Raw genomic sequence first — 20840 nt, 5'->3', positions numbered from 1 at the left:
GATCATCAAAAGATGCAGCCAGCGGATACCTGGCGTAGATGCAGATACAGATACAGCAAACAGATACAGATAGAAAGACACTCGTGCTACCTGCTGATGACTGGCAGACGGCACTGTCGAAATGTCAAATGCCTATTGGATCGCCTCTCCCCGTTATTTCTATACAAATTGACAATTTGTTGACATTTCTTTATGCACATTTTTTTACTCGAGCGGGCCGCTCCCTAATTAGTGGGTTATTTATTTATACAATCTGTGGGTTTTTTCCTTTGAGTGGCCTCACAACAGCCTTTAGTTAGTGCCTAATTGCACATAAAAATATGCTCAACTTTGCATGCAATTTTGCCTTAAAAATTTCCATAAATTGCATACAATTCGTATAATTACCGAATATCGTGTCAATAATGGTAACTTGGCAGAAGAATTGAAACAGAAGCTAGGCGGAAAATGGAAACACCAGGAAACTAAATCTAACGTGCTGGAAAGCACTACCCCAGCTAAAAGTCTATTTTCTAAATCTAAATTGCAAATATCTGCAGTTCTGTTTCCCTTGCCGATCGTGCCGTTCAACCCGAAGGCTTTGGCCACTCGATGCCGCAGATGCCAGGATGTTACACAAAATTAATAGTTTGCAAACGAGTTGAATGCCAGATACAAGATACGCGACGGTCGCTGCAAGGCAGCAGAATGCAGCAGCCTCTGAAACTGGAAATGCACTGAGGGAAAAATCACTATTTAAAATTGAAAAATAAAATGGCAACCTGCTGAAAAATAACTTGAAATAAATGGGCGTCCCTTTCTTAAAATTTAAATTTAAATTAAAATTATTAATTTGAAAAACAACAACATAATAATGTTTTGATTCATTATAATTCTAATTGTTTAATATAGGTTCCAGACCACAACATGATAAGACATGTTGGAAGCTTTCAAGTTAAATAAGCTGTCTAATCTCGATTTTAACTTTAAACGACATGCTTTAAGCTAAAACCTAACTTAGAAAAAAAATTGGGCATTCAGTTATTATAGTTATTATTATAAAACATTATACATTCACATAAGCTAACAACTGATTAAAAAACATAAAACTAATATTTTCATTTATTAAAAATCTATAATTTGAAGTATAGACAACAACTAAATAATTTAATTGAATGTATGTTGCTTAAAATTCCATTAAATGAGTTTAGGAAGGGGGATACAATTTTTTCAAAGAAATTTCTTGTATTTTGACATTTATGACACTTTTAATTGCAATTATAAAATTTAATTTAAAATTTGAGAAAATTATTTGTATACATTTGAGAATTGAAAGCAAAAACTTGTACCACGCAAAATCACGTTTAAGACTAACGTTTCGACTTTGAATCCACTCAGTTAGTTAATTTTTTGCTGTGTACGGAACTGGGGTTGTGTTCCCGATCTCGGAAATGGTCTGGACTCTGGTCTGGGGTGTCGCTGTCTGCTGGTGGACCTGCTGTTGCAGTTACAGCTCCTGCCGCCATGCTGCTTTTGCGCCTGCCCCCGCCCATTAAAAAGAAACTCAGACGGCACCCAGAGATGGAGAACCTGCAGATCCAGAGCCGGGAAGAAAAACGCGCCCGGCATTCGCTGCCCAATTACATTTTCATTAACTTGGAACACGACTTTTCAAATGGCTACGTTTAATCATAATGATTGTTATTATTTTTATTTTGGTGCTCTGCGCGTTCTAAGGTCCCCGAAAATGAAAATGATTTTTATAATGCTCACCAAAATGCCCGGCATCAGCATCAGTGCAAGGTGCTGAAAGTGCAGTAGAACATAAATTTATACCACTGCCCCACCGGTTCCCAGATGACGATGATGGCTCTTGCCCAAGCCGAGACCTATTATTAGGGGACTCTGGGTATTCTGGGCCGCTAATGGGAGCCTGAAAACAGAAGTGCCTGTCGAATTGTTTCGCACCAAGCGTAACTTTTTTGGCACACGGAACGCCGAGTGTATTTTACTGGCGATTGTTCTTAATGAACTCGGTGTCCCATTCAGTTTCGAGGGATGCTAAGCGAACTCGTCACTCTGCTTGAATTGAAATTCATTCGGCTTTAAGTTGGGCAGATACGGGCACTGAAAAGAGAACAACGCCTAATAACACAGTGCTACATACAACAAATATAAAGTTTGATTCCAATGGTATTGAACAGATTTAGTTTTGACTTAGAATAAGCGTATGATGCTTTACTTAGGTGATTATTAAATCAGCTTAAAGCTTCCATTTAAATCTTTTCAAATTTTAAATCAAACTTTTAAGCCTTCGTTTTGTTAAAGTATTATCTAAAATTAATTGTACTCACTAAAAGTCGCCTTCTTAAATTTCTAGGTTAAACCTTACATTTTTTATTATACATTTTTAAAATGGGTGCAGTTTAGTGTAAGTGAATTTAGCTGCTCATTAGCGTCTAGATTAATTTGTTTGTAGGCCAACTTTTGTGCAGTTCTAAATATAGGTACCCAAAGGCATTGTCTGCCTTAAAAATATCACTCATCGTATAGCCCAAATCAGTCGGTGAGGAAAACGCTTTTAAAGCGTCTTCAACTCGACACACACAAAAAGATGAATGATGGCCCGAAGAGCTTGTTGTTTATGAAACTTAGTTGCCCATTGATGCCTTCAAGTGGCAGTCGGCCACATTTTGGCCAAAGTTAATAAAAGCGCATAAAACTGGGGAAAGGGAGAGAGTAGAGCTCGAGTCGAGGGAGACAGTAACAATGGAGGCCACTCGCCGGCCACAAAGACAGCAATATTTAAAGAGCCCACAATGGCGCCACTAATGACTGATGATGTGCCGGCGCTGATAGATGCAGGCGGCCAGCGGGAATGTACAGATACATCTATGGATGCAGCTTCGGGAACACATACAGATACGGATACGGATACAGATACAGAGACCAAAACCGCAAGGAAATGGCCCCAGCTCGCAGAGAATCATTTCACTTTGATACGACATTCTAATGGACTCGCACAGCAGCCAAGAATGTTTACTCTTTCTCCATTGTTTAGAGAACCACTGAAACGGGCAGTGCATATATGTACGACTATATCTGCCAGATACTCGATTGCTGGCTGGGGAGGGGGAAAATTAAATTGCGAATCAAGCAAAGTAATTGCGATTTGAATGGTGAAAAAGTGCGAGCCATAAATTCAACCGAGTGTCACGGCAGCGCTGCAGTGCGAATTTATCAAATTCAGTCGCAAATTGGCGCACATCTGCAGATGGCCGCGGATCCACGGATCCCCAGCTCTTCAGCTCTCCAGCTCTCCAGCATCCACTTCTCACCCAGTTACCGTTTTCCCCCTTTTCCTTTTTCCTTTTTCCTTTGGCCGGTTTCGCCGAGATACGCATAGAATATTAATCTCTTTGCGCATTAACTTAAATGAAATGACGCAATGGCGATAAGCGAACGGAGCACAGTGGGTGTCGAGGGGATATTAAGTGCTTAAATCTGGGAAATCCCGGAAAACAGCTGGAGCCCCTGCAAGTTATCTAAAATTATCTCTGAAAATTTATAAAGACTTTTAATATATGGTCAATTGCGGTACTAGCAAAGAGTTTCGCTACTTATAGTATTTGGCTGTTAAAAATTATATCGGACAAATGACCATCATTTAGTTAGTTAGTTTAATCAACTAAAAAAAAAGCTTAAAGCCTTTAAAGTCCTGAATAATTAATTTAATTAATTAACAATAACAAGGTTGATCAGATAAAAGTGACTGTGTATAACTGAAGCACTTATTTAACATGTTTCTTTAAATACCTTAAATTAGCCATCCACTCCCACATTTACCTCACTTTGGAGTCCTGCTGCCCACTGTGTGTAAACTTAACCAGCAACAGGCTATGAATATGGTACAGTGGGACCTGGACTCGACCGCAGACCTTGGAGCGGGGCAGCAAACCAAACCGAAGTTAAACGAAAACCATCACAAATCGCATACAATCCGAGATGAAATTGTGAATTATTAATGCAGGCGGCAAAACTATTTGGCTGAGTAGACAAACCCACAAGTGAGCCGGGTTCGGGATCTCCCCTCCCCGGGCTGCCCACCTCATCCAGGATTTTGCCCAACTCAAGCGGAGGTACGTGTGCTGCCACCTCCTCCATTGAAAATTGAGTTACACGCGTGGTCCGGGCGTGTGCGAATGTATCTGGCAGATACATATGTATCTGCTGTCTGCGGCTACGTGCCACGAACTGGCTTACATTTCGCAGATTAAAACCGGGCTGCCCGGTGTGCCACCTGAAGCCAATTCGATTTAAACGTCTGGCACTTCCACTTGGCTTTTCCTGGCCATATTTCGTACCAGGCCGTGAACTGGGCCTTTCTTCCTGTTTATGGCGTGCTAAAATCGGCGGGGTTCAAGGGTCAGCTTTGGGCTCTTCGCTGTGTGTGTGTATATGTGTGTTTGTGTATGTGTGTGTAGTTGTGTTAGAGCTGTCTCCCTCTTGCAGTGACAGCTCGAATGCAATGGCAACAATTGCAATTTGTTGGCAACGTTCTGCCCTGGGGCCCAAAACAACATTGGCTGGAGCTTGCTTCACTTTCAATACGCTTATCGACACACCGAAAAAAATTACACATGGTCAAGTTAAAACTGATTTAAGTTTAAATTTTTAATACGAAAAATTTAATTTTGGGACGGTTTGGTTAGCTGGAACAATGAGCCTTGGACTTATCTAAAATCTTAATATTTTTTTCACAATATATGTGCATGAGTCTGCGAAACTGTTTCCTTTTTGTTTAACCGAACCAAATCATTCTGTATTTAAAAAAGTTTAATTACTTATAAAAATAACAATATATTTCCAATTTTGTTCAGTGTTATATATTATTTAATACTAAAAATGTAGTTTATTTCCGATGGAGAACTATGTTTATTTATTATTTTGGCATTATATACATCAGGGGCAAAATTCAGAAATGTTCTTATCTTTTGTCGTTCATTCGACCAGTTGTCGTTACTATTAATATTTAAATCAAATTAACATTTTTCAAGTAATATATTTTCTTAATCTGATATTTAAGTCGTCATTTAATAGGGTAATTTACTTAAAGTTTTTTTTATATCAGATTAGGTAAACACAATGGGGTAATATTTCTCCTTGTGCAGTAACAGATACAGATACATTTGCTGCACTTCGCGCTTCATTAAAAGGCGGGCGGCGACTCCCAGCTTCCAGCGCCCAGGCCCTGTTCGAACTCCTTTTCCAGCTCCATTTTAAGTTCCCCACTGACGACAGCAAATTTGCACATTGCTCGAAAGAGCAAAAAAAAAAGGGGTGAGCGGCTGCGGGGGGAAGAGTCGAAATTAAAAGATTTTTAAAGACACCTTTGTAGCAAGTTTTGAAAACTTGTTCCGCGCCCTGACTTCACCATCTTCATCTTCATCTTCATCAACTCAGCCTCGGTTTCGGTCTCAGCCTCCGTCGTTGAGTCGTTGCTTGGGGTTTTAATTTGCGTCTTTTTTCACTTTTTCGATGCTTTTTTTCGTGTTCACATCTTCTCTGACATGTGGCTGGGGCAGCCATGTTGAATACTTTTGTTTTCTAAAAACGAAGCTTGCAAATACATCACTATATCTCTATGAGTTAAATTTCAAGTTAATTTGCCAGAGTCGGTTGTGTGTTTTGTGTTTCCATTTAATTAACTATGCGGCAATATTTAGCCGTGGGTTGAACACTTATTTTTAGCTAAGAACCGGTAGAAATGAGTGTGCCCTGAAATTTATATATTTATTCAATGAACGGCAAAAAGAGTTCTAATGAAATAAACCGCACACAATCTACAGCTCTATTAGCCGTAATTTGAATATAACTTTCCGTTTGATTAATGACCCTAAGTAGATCGGCTAATGGTCGATGTAGAACACTTAATCTGAACCTCATTGACCCGGGCCAAGTTTAATGCCTCAATTTCAATTCTGTTTGCCGCGATTTGCTGTTATGCAACCCAAAGCCAATCAGATAACTGATTTTAAATGCACAATCAAAACCCCATCAACTAGCGAATTAAATGGATGGGAATCCGCGGGGCAAAAGCTAATATCCAAATGCAAATTGTGGCCTGCCATCTGATGGATCGCAAATGAATTGCCCAGCCTCAGCGGAAGAAATATGGAAAATAATTGAACCTAACGCCATTGACAGTAGCCTCTTCCCCGCTCCCGGCGCACTTTGCCTTGATAAAGAATTCATCACAATTACAACAATTGCCACAGGATGCAATTTACAAAGGAAATTATTAATGGAAAGTCAATGAGTGCGACGCGAGTAAATCAAAATCGCCGAGGAAAAAATTCTTCAACGTGCCCGTGATTGATTACCGAGTCGCGGATTCGGGTTTGGAGCAGGTCCTTCCTTGGTCATCAGCGCCAGTCAAAGACCCCGAGCAGTTAATCATGGGTCTGCGGGAAAATGAGCGAGAACTCCAGAAGCCAGACAACGACAATGCCGCATTTTGTAGCGCGTTCATTCAACTGCAGACGACAGGACACTCATTAAAAATGGGTGCACCGGTGCCCCGGTGCAGGGTATTTCGGGGGTACCGGAGGGGTATCTCTGTTTACGCGGTCTTTTCACGGGGAGGAAGACGAACGAAGTGAAAACAGGTTTCCAGCGCAGCCCGGCTAATTTATGTGCGCATGCGCGACGCTCGCTCCCTACTCGGGAGCCCCATAATTAACTGAGGTAGTCATTTTGGATCCGAACATGAACACACTCCCATAACCGTACCCATACCCGTACCCGTACCCGTACCCGTACCCGTACCCGTACCCATATCCGTAGTATGTGTGTACATGCTCAGCATCTTCTGGCGGGAGAGAACTCTTTAAATCAGAGATAAACGATAATTATCTGAGCGAAAATGCGCGCATAAATAATTTGCAAGAAGTCACATTAAAATTGTATCTAAAAGATACTGGCGGCCTGATAATCGCACGGTTCCACCGTTCCTCGGTGAGGCTTATGCTCTGTCCATTTGCCAGCTTGGACCCTGGGAGCCTGCGACGCGCCATTAAAAATTAAAAGCTCATTAATTATGCAGATAATTCATTTATTATATTTTCAACACAATACAAGCTACAAGCGGCATAATTTGTTACCCAGCTCATTATGCCACCGCTGAGGATTGAAGGATGGTGTCCGGGGTTGGCAACTGTCTCGAATTGAAAACAATTATGGAAACTTCTTCGCGTGGAAAGCTCTCCAAGGGTTGATTGTCTATTGCCGGGGCCAGGAAAGGGGAGAGGGGTTGGAGCTGGGGCAGGTTGAGAGGGTTGGTCGGGGGCGTCACGTGTCTCTCGGGGGCGTTTGCCTGACTTAATCCCCCGAAAAGCACTTAAGTCTTGAGTGTCCAATCAACAGGTTGACTTCGATGGCTGGCTTAATTGGTGCAATTCGTTGGAGGGAGGAATAAAGAGTTCAAAACTGAGAGAAAGTCATTATTAAGTTTTAAGCTCGAAATCGCGGGCTTTAAATTGTATTTGACGACTGAAACACATTTCATTTCTACTTTCACAAGATTGGTTCAAATTTTTTTAAGGATTTTAAAAGAGTAGCTCTTATAACACTGTAAACAGCTTTAAATTTAATTTTAATATATTTCAATTTAATCAAGGAGTCCAAAAACATACTTTTCTGGAGTAATTTGTAAGCAACTTGCAAAAGAAAAGCCAAAAGAAATACTACTTAAAACTTTTTTGTAACCTATAAAAGATTGGCGGATATTTCTAAAATTTTAACACTTTCTAAGTGACCTATAAATTAAAGTTTCATAGAACTTTTAGTTTATTTATTTAAATGAAATGTATATATATATATAATCATTAAAAAAATGTGTACAATTTTTTAGCAGTGACCAAACATAATCGATATTTGTAAATTCTTTTTTAAATTATGTAAAGGTGCCAGGGCGTAATAGCAAATTTGTAAATTAAATATTACATACAATTTGCTTAGCCCGTATTCAGCCCGCTCCTTAAACATGTTGAATGGTTTACTTTGCAATGTTAGGCGGAAAGAATCTTTAGCACCGGAAACTAGAAAACCATATGCTGCTCCATCTGAGCAAAGGCGCCCTTCGTCTTCGATTTCACCCCGTGAACCCTCAAGGTTTAGATCGTTCAATTTGCCAACGAACCGCATCAGCTGTTGCCTGAGAAGTCGAGAATTAGAGCTTTCTGCCACATGATGTCATTTCACTCGAGTGCCTTCGAGTAAGTGAAGAAAACGGCGAAAAAAAGAGCTGGAAATAAAATGCTGGCCATTGTGGCGGCTGTCGGGCTGACGAAACTGAATGTGTTCGTGTTGACAACAAACACGGAATATAAATTGAAAAATGCTTTAAAGCGAAATAATCAATTTACTTCTTGACATAATTTCCATTTTTCACGAAACCCAGCAAAAGGCAGCCACGCGAATGCCCAAAAACCTGAAGGAGGGGAGTGGGTTTGTAAATGGGTGGGAGCAGGGCAAGGCCACGCACAATTCGCACCGCCGAGCAAAACAAGAAACAATACAAAAAGTTTCCCCCCAGAGGCCCCAAGAAATTGGCTGCAACCCATTTCTTGGAGTGTTTTTAATATTCTTGCCATTTTTCTGACCACCATCCTGTGACTGCAGCGCTTCCTTTATTTGAATTGTGATTAATGATCAAGATCCTGCTTCTTTTTTTGGGAATTCCCATGCCCTCACCCCCTTCCCAGGGTGTGACAAATACATCCAGACAACGGCAGACAGTAGTTGTGACTACGATTTAATAGCGCTTTAATGGTCCGTGGACATCGATGGACACCAAAACACCTGTTGTCCGGCGCGTGCTGAATGGCACATAGTGGGTGGAGGCCACGGCAACACTTTCATTATCACAAATGTCACATCATTTGTCGCCTGCCCCCAAAAATAACACACACAATGTGAGTCAAACCGCCGGGCAGCATCATTTATCACCTAAGGAATGCAACGCTCGGCGAAGATACAGCCTGCCGAATAGAGAGGCATGAGATACATGCTCGGATAGCCCGGCGACCGCATGTTTGATTAATTTTCTTTTTCCGAAAGAAATTAACCCGCACGCTGCACATGTCCCCGTGGCGGCCCTTTTGACTCCTCCATCTGCATTCCCATACCATATATCCCATATATCCCTCCGTGCCGATCGGTCCCAGGGTCCAAGATTTATCTCTTCCAGCAGACCTCAAGCGTGGCACCTCTGCCCTCTGTCTGATTTATTTCTGGATCTGTTCGTTCGAGTTCGAAACTTATTTGAGGGAACTTTAGTTTCCAGAGAGCCGCAAAACTGCTCCGAATTCCTTGTCAATTCATGCGATCTTAGCCAAGATCACTTGTTGTGTTTAATTAGTTCAATTTGTGACCAAATTCCCGACTCGCTCGCTTCCTATGAGTAATGACCTGCGGCTGAAATTGTGACATTGATAATGGTTATTGGTTAAACGACTCATTAGCCACAGGCCCTTAAGTAGCCGCTGCGATGATCGGAAGTGCATTGATTTATGGCCTGTCCTGATGGACATCAACCTGACTCAGCAAATCTGCACAGAAAAAAAATATCAGTAATTATCTATTTGGTGAACTTAACACTCAAAAATATTTTTATATTTGTCGAGATGCTCATATGTTCCCTTTGCCAATCAGCATAACAAACACTTTAATATATATAGACTTGAGTGGCATTGAGATAACAGTACGGTGTTATGTTTTTTTTCTCTGTGTAAGCTTTACAATTCGCTGTAAAAAGTGCAACAAGTTCAAAGTTGTTTTTGCACGATAAAATCAAAACTGAGGCCGCCAGATGATCGTGCTCCCTACCATGCCATCCCAGCCCATTCCATCGGATCCGATCCGATCCCAGGTGCTGGGATCTTGGAGTGCCGCACACGTTGCTGATTACGATGACGATGTTCAGTCGTTGTGTTGTATTTTTTTTTTCGCCTGACCAGACGCCAGACCGTTGACAAATGACCGGTACAAGTGTTTGTGACAAGCCGCAAGTATCTTTTAGTCGTTTTTTTTCTTCTTTATTATTTCTATTTGCGACGCGGCAAACAGAAAACAATTAAACTTCGGCTCGAAAGATACTGGTGTCTGACCTACGCCAAAGGTTTTCAGCTTAACTTTGAACCTGCCTGCAATCGACTTCGCTCGGGCCACTACCATGTATGCTAATCTCGTGTCAATCACAGGACGATCGAGGAGTATGCAAAAAGATAAAGACGAAACATCGAACCGAACATCCCGGCCAGACAATGGCAATTTGAATTGCAGAACCGATCCCGCTGACACTGAGATCGCAGGAGCTCCAAGTTCCGAGCTCCGATCGTCACTTAATAAATTCTGAAACAGATTTTTGCATGCAGGCCGAAATGGGATGCACCAAAAATTTCAAATTTCCAACTGATATGTTAAGCGGCTGTCAGCAAAGCTCTCTTAGCCCAGTACACTTGACGTCATCTTACGTGAAATGCAAATGAAATGACCAACAATGAAGGGAGCTCGCAGTCAAGTCGAAGTGTCAATACACTTTAGTGGCAGTGATTCAATTACCATTCCCCACTATTAGTTAAAGAAAATTAAAGTGTGATGAGAAGATTTAAGTACATATTGGCAAACATAAAAAAGCTTAAGACTATTATTGGTCTAGATATACATTAAATTATCACTTAATTGATATAAATTTAAAACATAAAACCAATTCAACAGACTGACACACAAAGTAGGTAGTATTTCACTGCCCGAGAAAAGGGTATTAGTACTAAGGCAACGCCACAAAGAAGTCACACACAAGCTGATTCTTCATTCTTGGGGCGTTCTGCCTCGAAAATATGTGCACATATATGTTTGTACATGCAAAATCCAATATGTCTATATAGTATTTCACAAATGCCCAGACCCAGACAGAGATACAGTGCGCTGGCATCCCCATGCCATCCCATCCCATTGAGGTGGCAGGGAAATGGGAACAAACTTGTAAAACGCTTCGAATGTTCGCTCATTGGCGCTGTCAAGAGATCTGGCCCCTCACATGCCCCCCCCTCCTGTCCTCTGGCAAGTGATATAAGCACTAGTGATATGACATGCCAGGTGCCGTTGGATACGATGGGGCTGCTTTCGGATGGTGCTCTGCCCTGTCAACTCACTGGGGCTTTCGCCTTAGATATTGCGCCTGGCCATGACGACAGCGATGCGCTACTAACTCGCATGTAGTTAACCAAAAAATAAGGAAAAATATGCTCAGAGGAAGGGCTAACAGAGACCGTAGTGTTGACACTTGGCTGGGGACTCAACGGGTTGCGGATGTCTGCTGATCTTTAGTCGGAAATCAAACAAAATCTGAGTGGGAATTAGTGGCTGATGATGCCAGTGACGGTGATCTGCTTTGGAGGAAGACGATTTGGGATGATGGGGTTGATCTAGACATATGAGTGGAGAGAAGGGATGTCACATTTGCAAGCGAATCGGTTCAGTTTTCTGGGAAACTAATTGTACAAGTTAATTGTAAAAATTAGGCTTTATTTGGAAAAATAAGCTTTATTCAATATAATTTTCAAGGAATTAAAGATACTGTCTAAATCATCTTTATTTATTGAAGTTTTTGACTTAAAGGAAATAAAATTTCTGAGTTTATGCATTGAATACTAAAAACTTACTAAGCAATTAGTTTGGCCATGGAACTCTTAATGTCGTGAGACATTCCTTAAGTCTTCAGGCGCCCAAAACTCTTGCAGATACCAGCACGCATCCGAAAGATACGCTTTCCCCCCCTTCACTCCTTGAGTGGTGTAAACAAATTGCAACATATGACAGCGGCATTTGACAATTGTAAATGGTCGACGGCAGTGCAAGTGTTCGGCTTGTCTTTTGTTGTCTTGTCTCTCTGCCAGAAAAGAAAACAAAACTGTCTGTGATCCCCGAGGAGAGCTGTGGCCACAGGACATATTGATTTGGCCGGACGAGTGGGCAAGGTCAGGGCTCCCTGCTTATCAAATAGTAAAGGGCACTCAAAAATGTCTGCACATCATGCATCAGTCGGAAGTCTGCCAAGTTTTGGGAAAACTTTACACCGCAGCAGACAAACAAAAAGAGACCCTCTAATGGCAAACTAGAAATATTACTTGCAATATCAAATTTGATGGCCGACTGACAGTGGCAGCAAAACGAAATGGGTCAAGAGTCCGGGCCGGATTAGTGCACTTCAATTTGCCACTCGTGGCCACAACAGTTGGCCAACCATAGTCCGTCTCTATTGCCGGCTGATCCGCATGACTGATGAAGCCGATGGCCGTTGTCTGGTTACTGTCTGCTCGCTGTTTACTTGGTCATTAGTTTCAGCCCATTCAGGATGGCAGCCAGCCAGGGAATCGCAGGAGCTTTTGATGTCGGCGCTTTCCCGACCACACTTAAACTCGCCTTAATTAAATGAGCGGTAATTAATTTCAACTTTAATCAGAAATTCCATTTAGATTTTCGCCGCTGATTGATGTGACCTGACATCTTCCGCCAACGTCACATCGAAGACCACTAAACTGTGACAGCGGCAACAGCAGCGGAAAACTTTCGGAAGTGTGTGTGTGTGTGTGTGTGTGTGTGTGTGTGTGTGTGTGGGGCGGACTTTGTTTTTGGGTTTTATTTAAAGCCAACCACATTTTAAATTTGTATCTTTAGGAAGGCAAGGGCATCACAAAATAAACTTAAGCAGCTTACTTATATTAAAGCATAGCCTCAATAAGAAAATCAAATAAAATAATTTACTTTTATTGAAGTCAAACCATTTCACGTATTGAATTAAACTTCTCACTACGCTTTATTGCGTTCTGAGCAGTCTAGAACTTGAAAGCATTAAGATGACATTTAGTATATTTTATATATTTTTATTTAAAAACAGTTTTTACTCAATAAAATAATTTAAAATAATATAAGAGTGCCGATGCCAAATTAAATACAAAAAAAAATTGGTATTTCAATTTCTGTTGGCAAATAACAAATTTTGTTTTCATTTATTGTAGTCCCACTTTTTATAGTATTAAATTACAAACTTTTAAATGATTAATTTAGTTAATTTGATTAATTTTTATTCAAAAGTTTTAACTCAATATAATAATTTAAAAACAATATGGGAATGCCGATATCAAATTATTTCTTATGATAAATAGCTAAATATTAATAAAATACACAAAAGCTAAAGCTTTACTTACCAAAAAAATATATTCTTCTTTAAGGCCAGAGTAAAACATTGACTTAATAGACCTCTGATTAATGTAAAATAATGCAGCCCAACATAAAAACTATTTTCCATTTAGCAAATGGGCCATGACCCATATACAATTAGTGGAACTTGGAAATAAGCGAGACAACAATCCCCCAAAAACGAGCCAGCGGTTGCCGTCTATCACATTGACTGACTGCCACACATTTGCCAGATATAAATACTAGAGATACTGTGTCTACGGCTGAACTGCCTCAACTCTTTGCCGCGTATTGGAAAGCCAAAACAAAGCGGGCGGGCCAATTGAGTTGGCCGTAATAACACGCCATGGTAAATGGCTTTTAAAAGTCTACTTTGCCGTAGCACGCCCCCTCATTATGAACGACGCGCTTCGAACGCCCTCGTGCGGCTTGCCAGCGCAAAAGCCGCGATTCAGATGACAGAAAAGTTTTCGGGGACGACCTGCCGAGAACGGGAAATTGTCATTATCTTCCGCGATTGCAGATACAAGGATACTGGGGAACGGGGCAAGATGGTTTTCGGCAAGCGACAACCATCTGTCTGCGGCGAGATACCTTCTCGTACCCCTTTTCTTGGCAAAACACAATAGCAAGTATGAACTTTTCGGGTGCCACCAAATGGCAGTTTGACACGTCATATTTATGAAATGCGCAACGTTGCAGAAAATCACAATATAAATGAGAAAATTAACTGCCTCGGAGCGGTGAGAAAGCTAGATTGGAGTGGGGCATCGGGTGGTGTTGTCCACTTGAACGTTTGACGATTGCCTAGGAACGCCTTCAAATAGTTTTTGGCAGAAACAAATGCTTCCTAAGGGAACGGCAAAGATAAAAGTGGGGTAGGAACATTTAAACACGATAGATATTCAAATTCATATTTCAATACGTTTGTATATATTTAATTTAAAAAAAAAGTTTAGTGTTTTGCTACTGAACTAAAAAATATTTTATTTGAAAGCCAAGATTTTTTTTTGTGGTTCTGTAGTGTATCACTGAAGATATTGAACAATAGATTTTATTTTATTACTATTTTTCCGGTGTACATATGTAAATACTATGTATAACTTTGTAATGTACATATTTGCAATACAAAGTTAGTGGTATCTAAAAGCAGGAGAAAAGTGTGATTCCAAGATTATTTTATTTCAATTGCTTCTTAAATTAAATTATTAATTTAACTATCATTTAAAAGTCAATGCACGTGATATTACATTATAAATTTAATTACGTCAATACCCTGCACTATAGTATTTTGTGTAACCTAAAGTAAATAATAAGAGGTTATTTATAAGTTAATAAGTTTCCCATCGAACTAACACGTTTCCCCACTTCTTCCTGCAGGTACTGTGAATGCCAATGGCGAGACGAAACGACAACGGACCTCATACACCCGCTACCAGACGCTGGAGCTGGAGAAGGAGTTCCACTTCAACCGCTACCTGACCCGCCGCCGCAGGATCGAGATCGCGCACGCCTTGTGTCTCACGGAGCGCCAGATCAAGATCTGGTTCCAGAACCGGCGCATGAAGTGGAAGAAGGAGCACAAGATGGCCTCGATGAACATTGTGCCCTACCACATGGGTCCCTATGGCCACCCGTACCACCAGTTCGATATCCATCCGTCGCAGTTCGCGCACCTGAGCGCATAGGACGCGTGGCACTTTTCGGGTACTGGTTAGAGACTCAATCAGTTGTATCAGGAACCATATCAGACGGCGGCGGCGGCCTCGGCGGCCAGCGGCTACCAGTCGCAAGACGGCGGCGGAGGTGGCTCCGTGGGGGTGGGAGTGGGTGGTGGTGCGGGGTCAGTTGCACTGACCGCCAACGGCGGCAGCAATGGCAACGGTCCCAACTCCCTGTTCGCCTCCACCGCCCCCGGCTCCCAGGCGACCGACTGCATCAAGTATCCGCAGGAGTTCTGATCTCAGGTTATCATCAGGCAGCAGCAGCTGCATCAGCAGCAGCAGCAGCAGCAGCAGCAGGATAGCCCCGTGGATCGCATTCAGGATCCGGGGCTCGAGCAACTCTTGGAGCCGGACTGTGAGCCCGACCAGGAGTTGCTGCTGGACTTCAAGGCGGACATTGTCGGCTGCAATTTGTTCTGCTGCTGAGATCTGTCCGCCTGCCACGCCCCTGCCGCTTCCAGCCTACCGCCTACCGCCCATCGCCTACCGCCTGTCGCCGCCCGTCGATCAACCAACATCCAGTGATGTTTCTTGTTTGCAACTGATTCGTGTTAAGCTAAGAAACGAGCCATACACCGATGGTTCGTTTGGGTTTATGATACTGGAGGTTGTACCCCGAGCAATCGCAATCCCACTCATCACATTTTCAAATGTTAAATAATAAAATCTTCAAAAAGCAAAGCAGATACAAATTTGTAAGATGCATTCAAATCTAGTAATTAACATATCAAAATGGCTCACTTTCTTATTGATATTTGATGCTAATTGACCGTTGGATCATACGGATATGATAAGTACTTCTTCAAAGTTGTTTCTAAACCTTTATAAGCGAGTGCTCGTGGGTCCTTCCAGTATGATGAATCTCTTTCTCTAAGCAGTATTCGAAAAGCTGTTAGTTCGTAAGCCTAGCATAATTTTAGTCTCTAAGCAGCACAGATGAACAGACAGAGCTGTCGAGTTGAACAAAACTAATATCTGCAATAATTTCAAAGTGATTTCTAATTAACATTAGTTCTTCGTTTGTACCACCCAAGACCCAGACCCTGATCCTAACCAACCAACACCCCACCCAGCACCCTCCAGGGAGTCCTCAAGAGTGTACTTAATTCCTAGCTAGTAGAGAACCTTACTCTAGTTAACCACATAAGGCTTTGTTTAGTTTGTAAATAGCAGAGCGTTCCAGCTCGCCTTTTTATGTTTGTGTTTCGTCTTGGAGAGAAAATTTCGGAATTATCTGTAACTGTTCAATTTATTTTGTGCGCTTGCGTTTGTGTTGTTAAAAGTGCTCTAGCGGCTCGAAAAATGCTTTACTAATTTTATCAAAAATCAATCGTTTTTAATTGCCACTGAAGGACAAATTCGGAAGTTAAACAGGAAATAAAATATTTCAAAATTAGCATAGAACTTGCTATAGTTAATCAGGATTTTCTTTGGAACAACAGCTGACCCTTCCAGATTATTTATTCAAAGGCCTCTCAACAATGTCTGTACATTTAATTCGGTAGTTAATCGATACAGTAAGCCAACGAAATTTTATTAAAGCGAGAATTGTTAAAGCCTAAAGCTAAAGGAAACCCATAATCGTAATGTAAAGTAATTATTTATGCTGTACTTTTCGCTAAGCTAAGGTTAGTGCATTCTAGAACTATCGGTAGTCTATGTGAACCTAGCTCGTAAGCCTAAATTATGTATATCGAATTAGCAAGATAAATTTTAGAGAAAACAAATCAGAATGAGCAAGGCGAAGCAAAACGAACAAAACTATGGAAAATGAGAGAATCAAACAAAAAATACCTAGCACAAATTAATTAATCGTTTTTTGTTTCCCATTTTGTACATTTGTTCAATCTTAGTTTGTACATTTTCGATTGTTTGTTTAATGCAATTTGTCGGATCCGTAATGAAATGATTTTCCCAATCGATTGAATGAAACACCATTCGAAGTTTCGGGTTAAGGGGGCACTCACTGTCCGCCAGGCACAGTGGGCGCAAAAAGTTTAACTGCATTCCATGTAAAATAAAATTACGCAACTAATTTTTAAAGAAATTCGCATGTATGTATTACCTTAATCTGGGTTCGATTACAAAGGCAATTATTATAAAAAAAAATGCAATCGAAAACAAAAACAGATAAAACTTCAACTACCACGAAAACAATACAAATATAAATAAAAACAAAACAAGTATGTAAACATGTATGAATATGGAAAAAATAAAAACTATTTTAAATTGTACACGTTTATATTTTGATAATGATCTTGGATTGGACTGGGAGGGACCTACGTTCCTATAAGTAGAGTTGTCTGGCCGCTGACGTTCGAATGCCCGGATAGCTCAGTCGGTAGAGCATTGGACTTTTAATCCAAGGGTCCAGGGTTCAAGTCCCTGTTCGGGCGGCACTACTTTTTTGTTTATATGGAGTCTTTTTCGCAAGGACATGACGTTATTTTTTGGCGTCTTAAAAATAGTAAACAAAACTCCTTTAGATTAGAGGATCTAAGCAAATATTTTTGCATCCTTTGACAAATCTGTGTTGCTCGTTGGCATTACAATGTATTTGAAAAGCTCCAGACAAAGACAACTAACGCAGCCGATTCTGAGTTCTTCGGGACTGGAAAAAAGAAATGGAGCAAGAAAAATATTTTTATTCCGCGGAGCAAAAGATTGTGGTCCAATCATATTGGTTGGGCTGATAACGGCAGTTCACTCCGGTACGCTATCCCACTACTGCCTACCACGGGAACTCTTGGCTGCTGGTTTTCACCCCTGGCCCGGTTCATCCCTCCTTAGCCAACCTGAATGCCGCGGACTCCTCCATGGCACCCATATTGATGGCAAGCTTAGTGCGGACGTTCCGTCAACATGAGCTGGTCCGCTACACAGTAGATCCCAGCCTCAGGCCATCCCACAATCGGACCTCACAGAAGCGTGATTACAGAAGCTGCCAACCTTCCAGTCGAAATGCTGCCGACTAAAACCCAGCCAGACGTCACTGTTTGGGTTCGGGTGAAAGTGAACTACCTTACCGATGCACCACTTCATCGACACGAAGCAGGTTTAATAAACTGCTTTATCGACAGCCGCGTTGCCAACCGAAGAAGTTTGATTAAAGCAGTCATTAGCCTCAGCGCCATGACCATTTCCCACGACAGCAGGAATATAGCCATAATTAACTATTTTGGCTTAAAATAAATTTTTTTAAAAATAAAAAGAAATTTCGCCCGAGCAGGGACTTGAACCCTGGACCCTTGGATTAAAAGTCCAATGCTCTACCGACTGAGCTACCCGGGCACTGTAACCGGCGCCGGCAAATTTCACGGGTTTTTAGAAAGCAGTAAAATAAAACTCCCTAAATTATATCCTTTGCATTTTAAGTTGAGGTTTTTGCTATGTGATAAACAGTTTTCATCGATTTTTTAATATGCTATAGTAGTTCTTTAGAAAAAAATTTAATTTGGTATAGAAAGATTGCGAATTGTCCCATGCAAAGCTTATTTCGAAGTATTTGTCAAAAAACAAAAATGTATAATTCCATTCAGTAATGAAAAATATTTAAAAAATCAACTTTTTAATGCATAGTTTTCTGATGTTTGGTGACAATGGTTGTTTGCTATTACTATAGCATAGTGAGAGTTAAGTGACAAAGAAATTGAGACATGGTAGATGACAGATATTAGGAGGTATACTTTTTTACAAATCATTTTTTAAAAGTCAGTTAAGTTTTAAATCATCGCCAATTTGAAAGGCGAAAGGTTAACTCATAGTATTGACCCTGCAGCCCAGCAGATAGTGCGAACCGATTCTTTGCTGGAGGCAAAAAAAAAATTGTAGTATAAAATTAAAATAGGGGCAGATTGTTAAGATTAGTATAAGTCAGCTATCGATTGCCTAGCGTGATTATTGTGTCCACATTGACGAAAAGAAAAAAAAATTTAATCTTTCAGGTTGGAGCTGGCAAAGCATAGTATTTGTCGGATCAAAAAAGTGATGAAAATAAGAAAAAAAACCCAAAAACCGTCTACAATAATCAAATCTTGACGACAAAATATTTGCGATCCATTTTGATGCCTATTACATATGCGTATTATATATACATATACAGTATTGATAAATGCAAAGGATATAATTTAAGGAGATATATTTTACTGCTTTCTAAATCCCCGTACAATTCGCCGGCGCCAATTACAGTGCCCGGGTAGCTCAGTCGGTAGAGCATTGGACTTTTAATCCAAGGGTCCAGGGTTCAAGTCCCTGCTCGGGCGATCGTTGCTTTTTTTTAAATATTTATTTTAAGCAAAAATCGTTAATTATTGCTATATTCCTGCTGTCGTGGGAAATGGACATGGCGCCGAAGCTAATGACTGCTTTATTCAAACTTCTTCGGTTGGCAACGCGGCTGTCGATAAAGCAGTTTATTAAACCTGCTTCGTGTCGATGAAGTGGTGCATCGGTAACGTAGTTCACTTTCACCCGAACCCAAACAGTGACGTCTGGCTGGGTTTTAGTCGGCAGCATTTCGACTGGAAGGTTGGCAGCTTCTGTAATCACGCTTCTGTGAGGTCCGATTGTGGGATGGCCTGAGGCTGGGATCTACTGTGTAGCGGACCAGCTCATGTTGACGGAACGTCCGCACTAAGCTTGCCATCAATATGGGTGCCATGGAGGAGTCCGCGGCATTCAGGTTGGCTAAGGAGGGATGAACCGGGCCAGGGGTGAAAACCAGCAGCCAAGAGTTCCCGTGGTAGGCAGTAGTGGGATAGCGTACCGGAGTGAACTGCCGTTATCAGCCCAACCAATATGATTGGACCACAATCTTTTGCTCCGCGGAATAAAAATATTTTTCTTGCTCCATTTCTTTTTTCCAGTCCCGAAGAACTCAGAATCGGCTGCGTTAGTTGTCTTTGTCTGGAGCTTTTCAAATACATTGTAATGCCAACGAGCAACACAGATTTGTCAAAGGATGCAAAAATATTTGCTTAGATCCTCTAATCTAAAGGAGTTTTGTTTACTATTTTTAAGACGCCAAAAAATAACGTCATGTCCTTGCGAAAAAGACTCCATATAAACAAAAAAGTAGTGCCGCCCGAACAGGGACTTGAACCCTGGACCCTTGGATTAAAAGTCCAATGCTCTACCGACTGAGCTATCCGGGCATTCGAACGTCAGCGGCCAGACAACTCTACTTATAGGAACGTAGGTCCCTCCCAGTCCAATCCAAGATCATTATCAAAATATAAAACGTATACAATTTAAAATAGTTTTTATTTTTTTTTCCATATTCATACATGTTTACATACTTGTTTTGTTTTTCTTTATATTTGTATTGTTTTTGTGTAAGTTTTGTTTTAAGATGTTTTTTCGAATACAGTTAAACCCATTTGAGCATTTTATGTCGCATTCAAGGGAAATATATTAAATATGCACATATAAAAATGAAAAGTTAACTACACTATTTGCCAAAAATAAAAAAAAAACATAATTTAAAATGAGCAACATAATATTTGTACTTTGTACAAAGATAATTCCGTCAATTTTGCAAAACCGTTTTTTTTAAAGTAATTTTTCAGTGCCAAAAAGTATTTTAAAAAAAGAGATTGCAACGGCCTTAACTGCTTGGAGTCAATATCGGAGCTTTAAGGTACAGTGAAACAATAATACCCCAATAAAGTAAACCCCAGTGTTGACTTGAAGCAAGTTAAGGAAAAAAAGATTAAAAAGATGACATGCAAAAAATTGGTTTATTACAAAGTTAAAAAAGAAAACAATATAAATGGTATTATAAAAGAATATAGGTTTAGTTAATTTTAATATAAAAATAAAAATTTGTACACCGCCAAGTTAAGACAACCTTTTAAGCTTTTTGTGAAGCTTTTC

At 40.7% G+C, this 20840-nt stretch overlaps 1 protein-coding gene and 4 non-coding genes across 6 annotated transcripts in view; 3 read left to right on the top strand and 2 right to left on the bottom strand.

Moving 5' to 3' along the window:
- LOC108148304 (homeotic protein Sex combs reduced) overlaps positions 1-17200 on the top strand; it is a 30046-nt gene extending 12846 nt beyond the window's left edge. For both annotated transcript variants that reach the window (XM_017275285.2, XM_017275286.2), the window contains exon 3: positions 14623-17200. In XM_017275285.2, coding sequence (XP_017130774.1) covers positions 14623-14930 — 308 coding nt within the window. In that variant the 3' untranslated portion in view covers positions 14931-17200. The remainder of the gene's footprint in view (positions 1-14622) is intronic.
- Positions 17201-17289: 89 nt separating this feature from the next.
- On the top strand, positions 17290-17362 carry Trnak-uuu. Its single transcript has one exon. It is a non-coding gene; the product is annotated as a tRNA-Lys (tRNA).
- Positions 17363-18184: 822 nt separating this feature from the next.
- Trnak-uuu lies at positions 18185-18257 on the bottom strand. Its single transcript has one exon. It is a non-coding gene; the product is annotated as a tRNA-Lys (tRNA).
- Positions 18258-19155: 898 nt separating this feature from the next.
- Trnak-uuu lies at positions 19156-19228 on the top strand. Its single transcript has one exon. It is a non-coding gene; the product is annotated as a tRNA-Lys (tRNA).
- Positions 19229-20046: 818 nt separating this feature from the next.
- On the bottom strand, positions 20047-20119 carry Trnak-uuu. The gene has a single exon. It is a non-coding gene; the product is annotated as a tRNA-Lys (tRNA).
- Between the last annotated feature and the right edge of the window lie 721 nt (positions 20120-20840).

The sequence above is a fragment of the Drosophila elegans genome, unplaced genomic scaffold, assembly GCF_018152505.1.
Source record: "Drosophila elegans isolate 14027-0461.03 unplaced genomic scaffold, ASM1815250v1 contig_476, whole genome shotgun sequence".
Classification (NCBI taxonomy): Eukaryota; Metazoa; Arthropoda; class Insecta; order Diptera; family Drosophilidae; genus Drosophila; species Drosophila elegans.
This window is presented reverse-complemented; position numbering and strand designations above follow the sequence as displayed.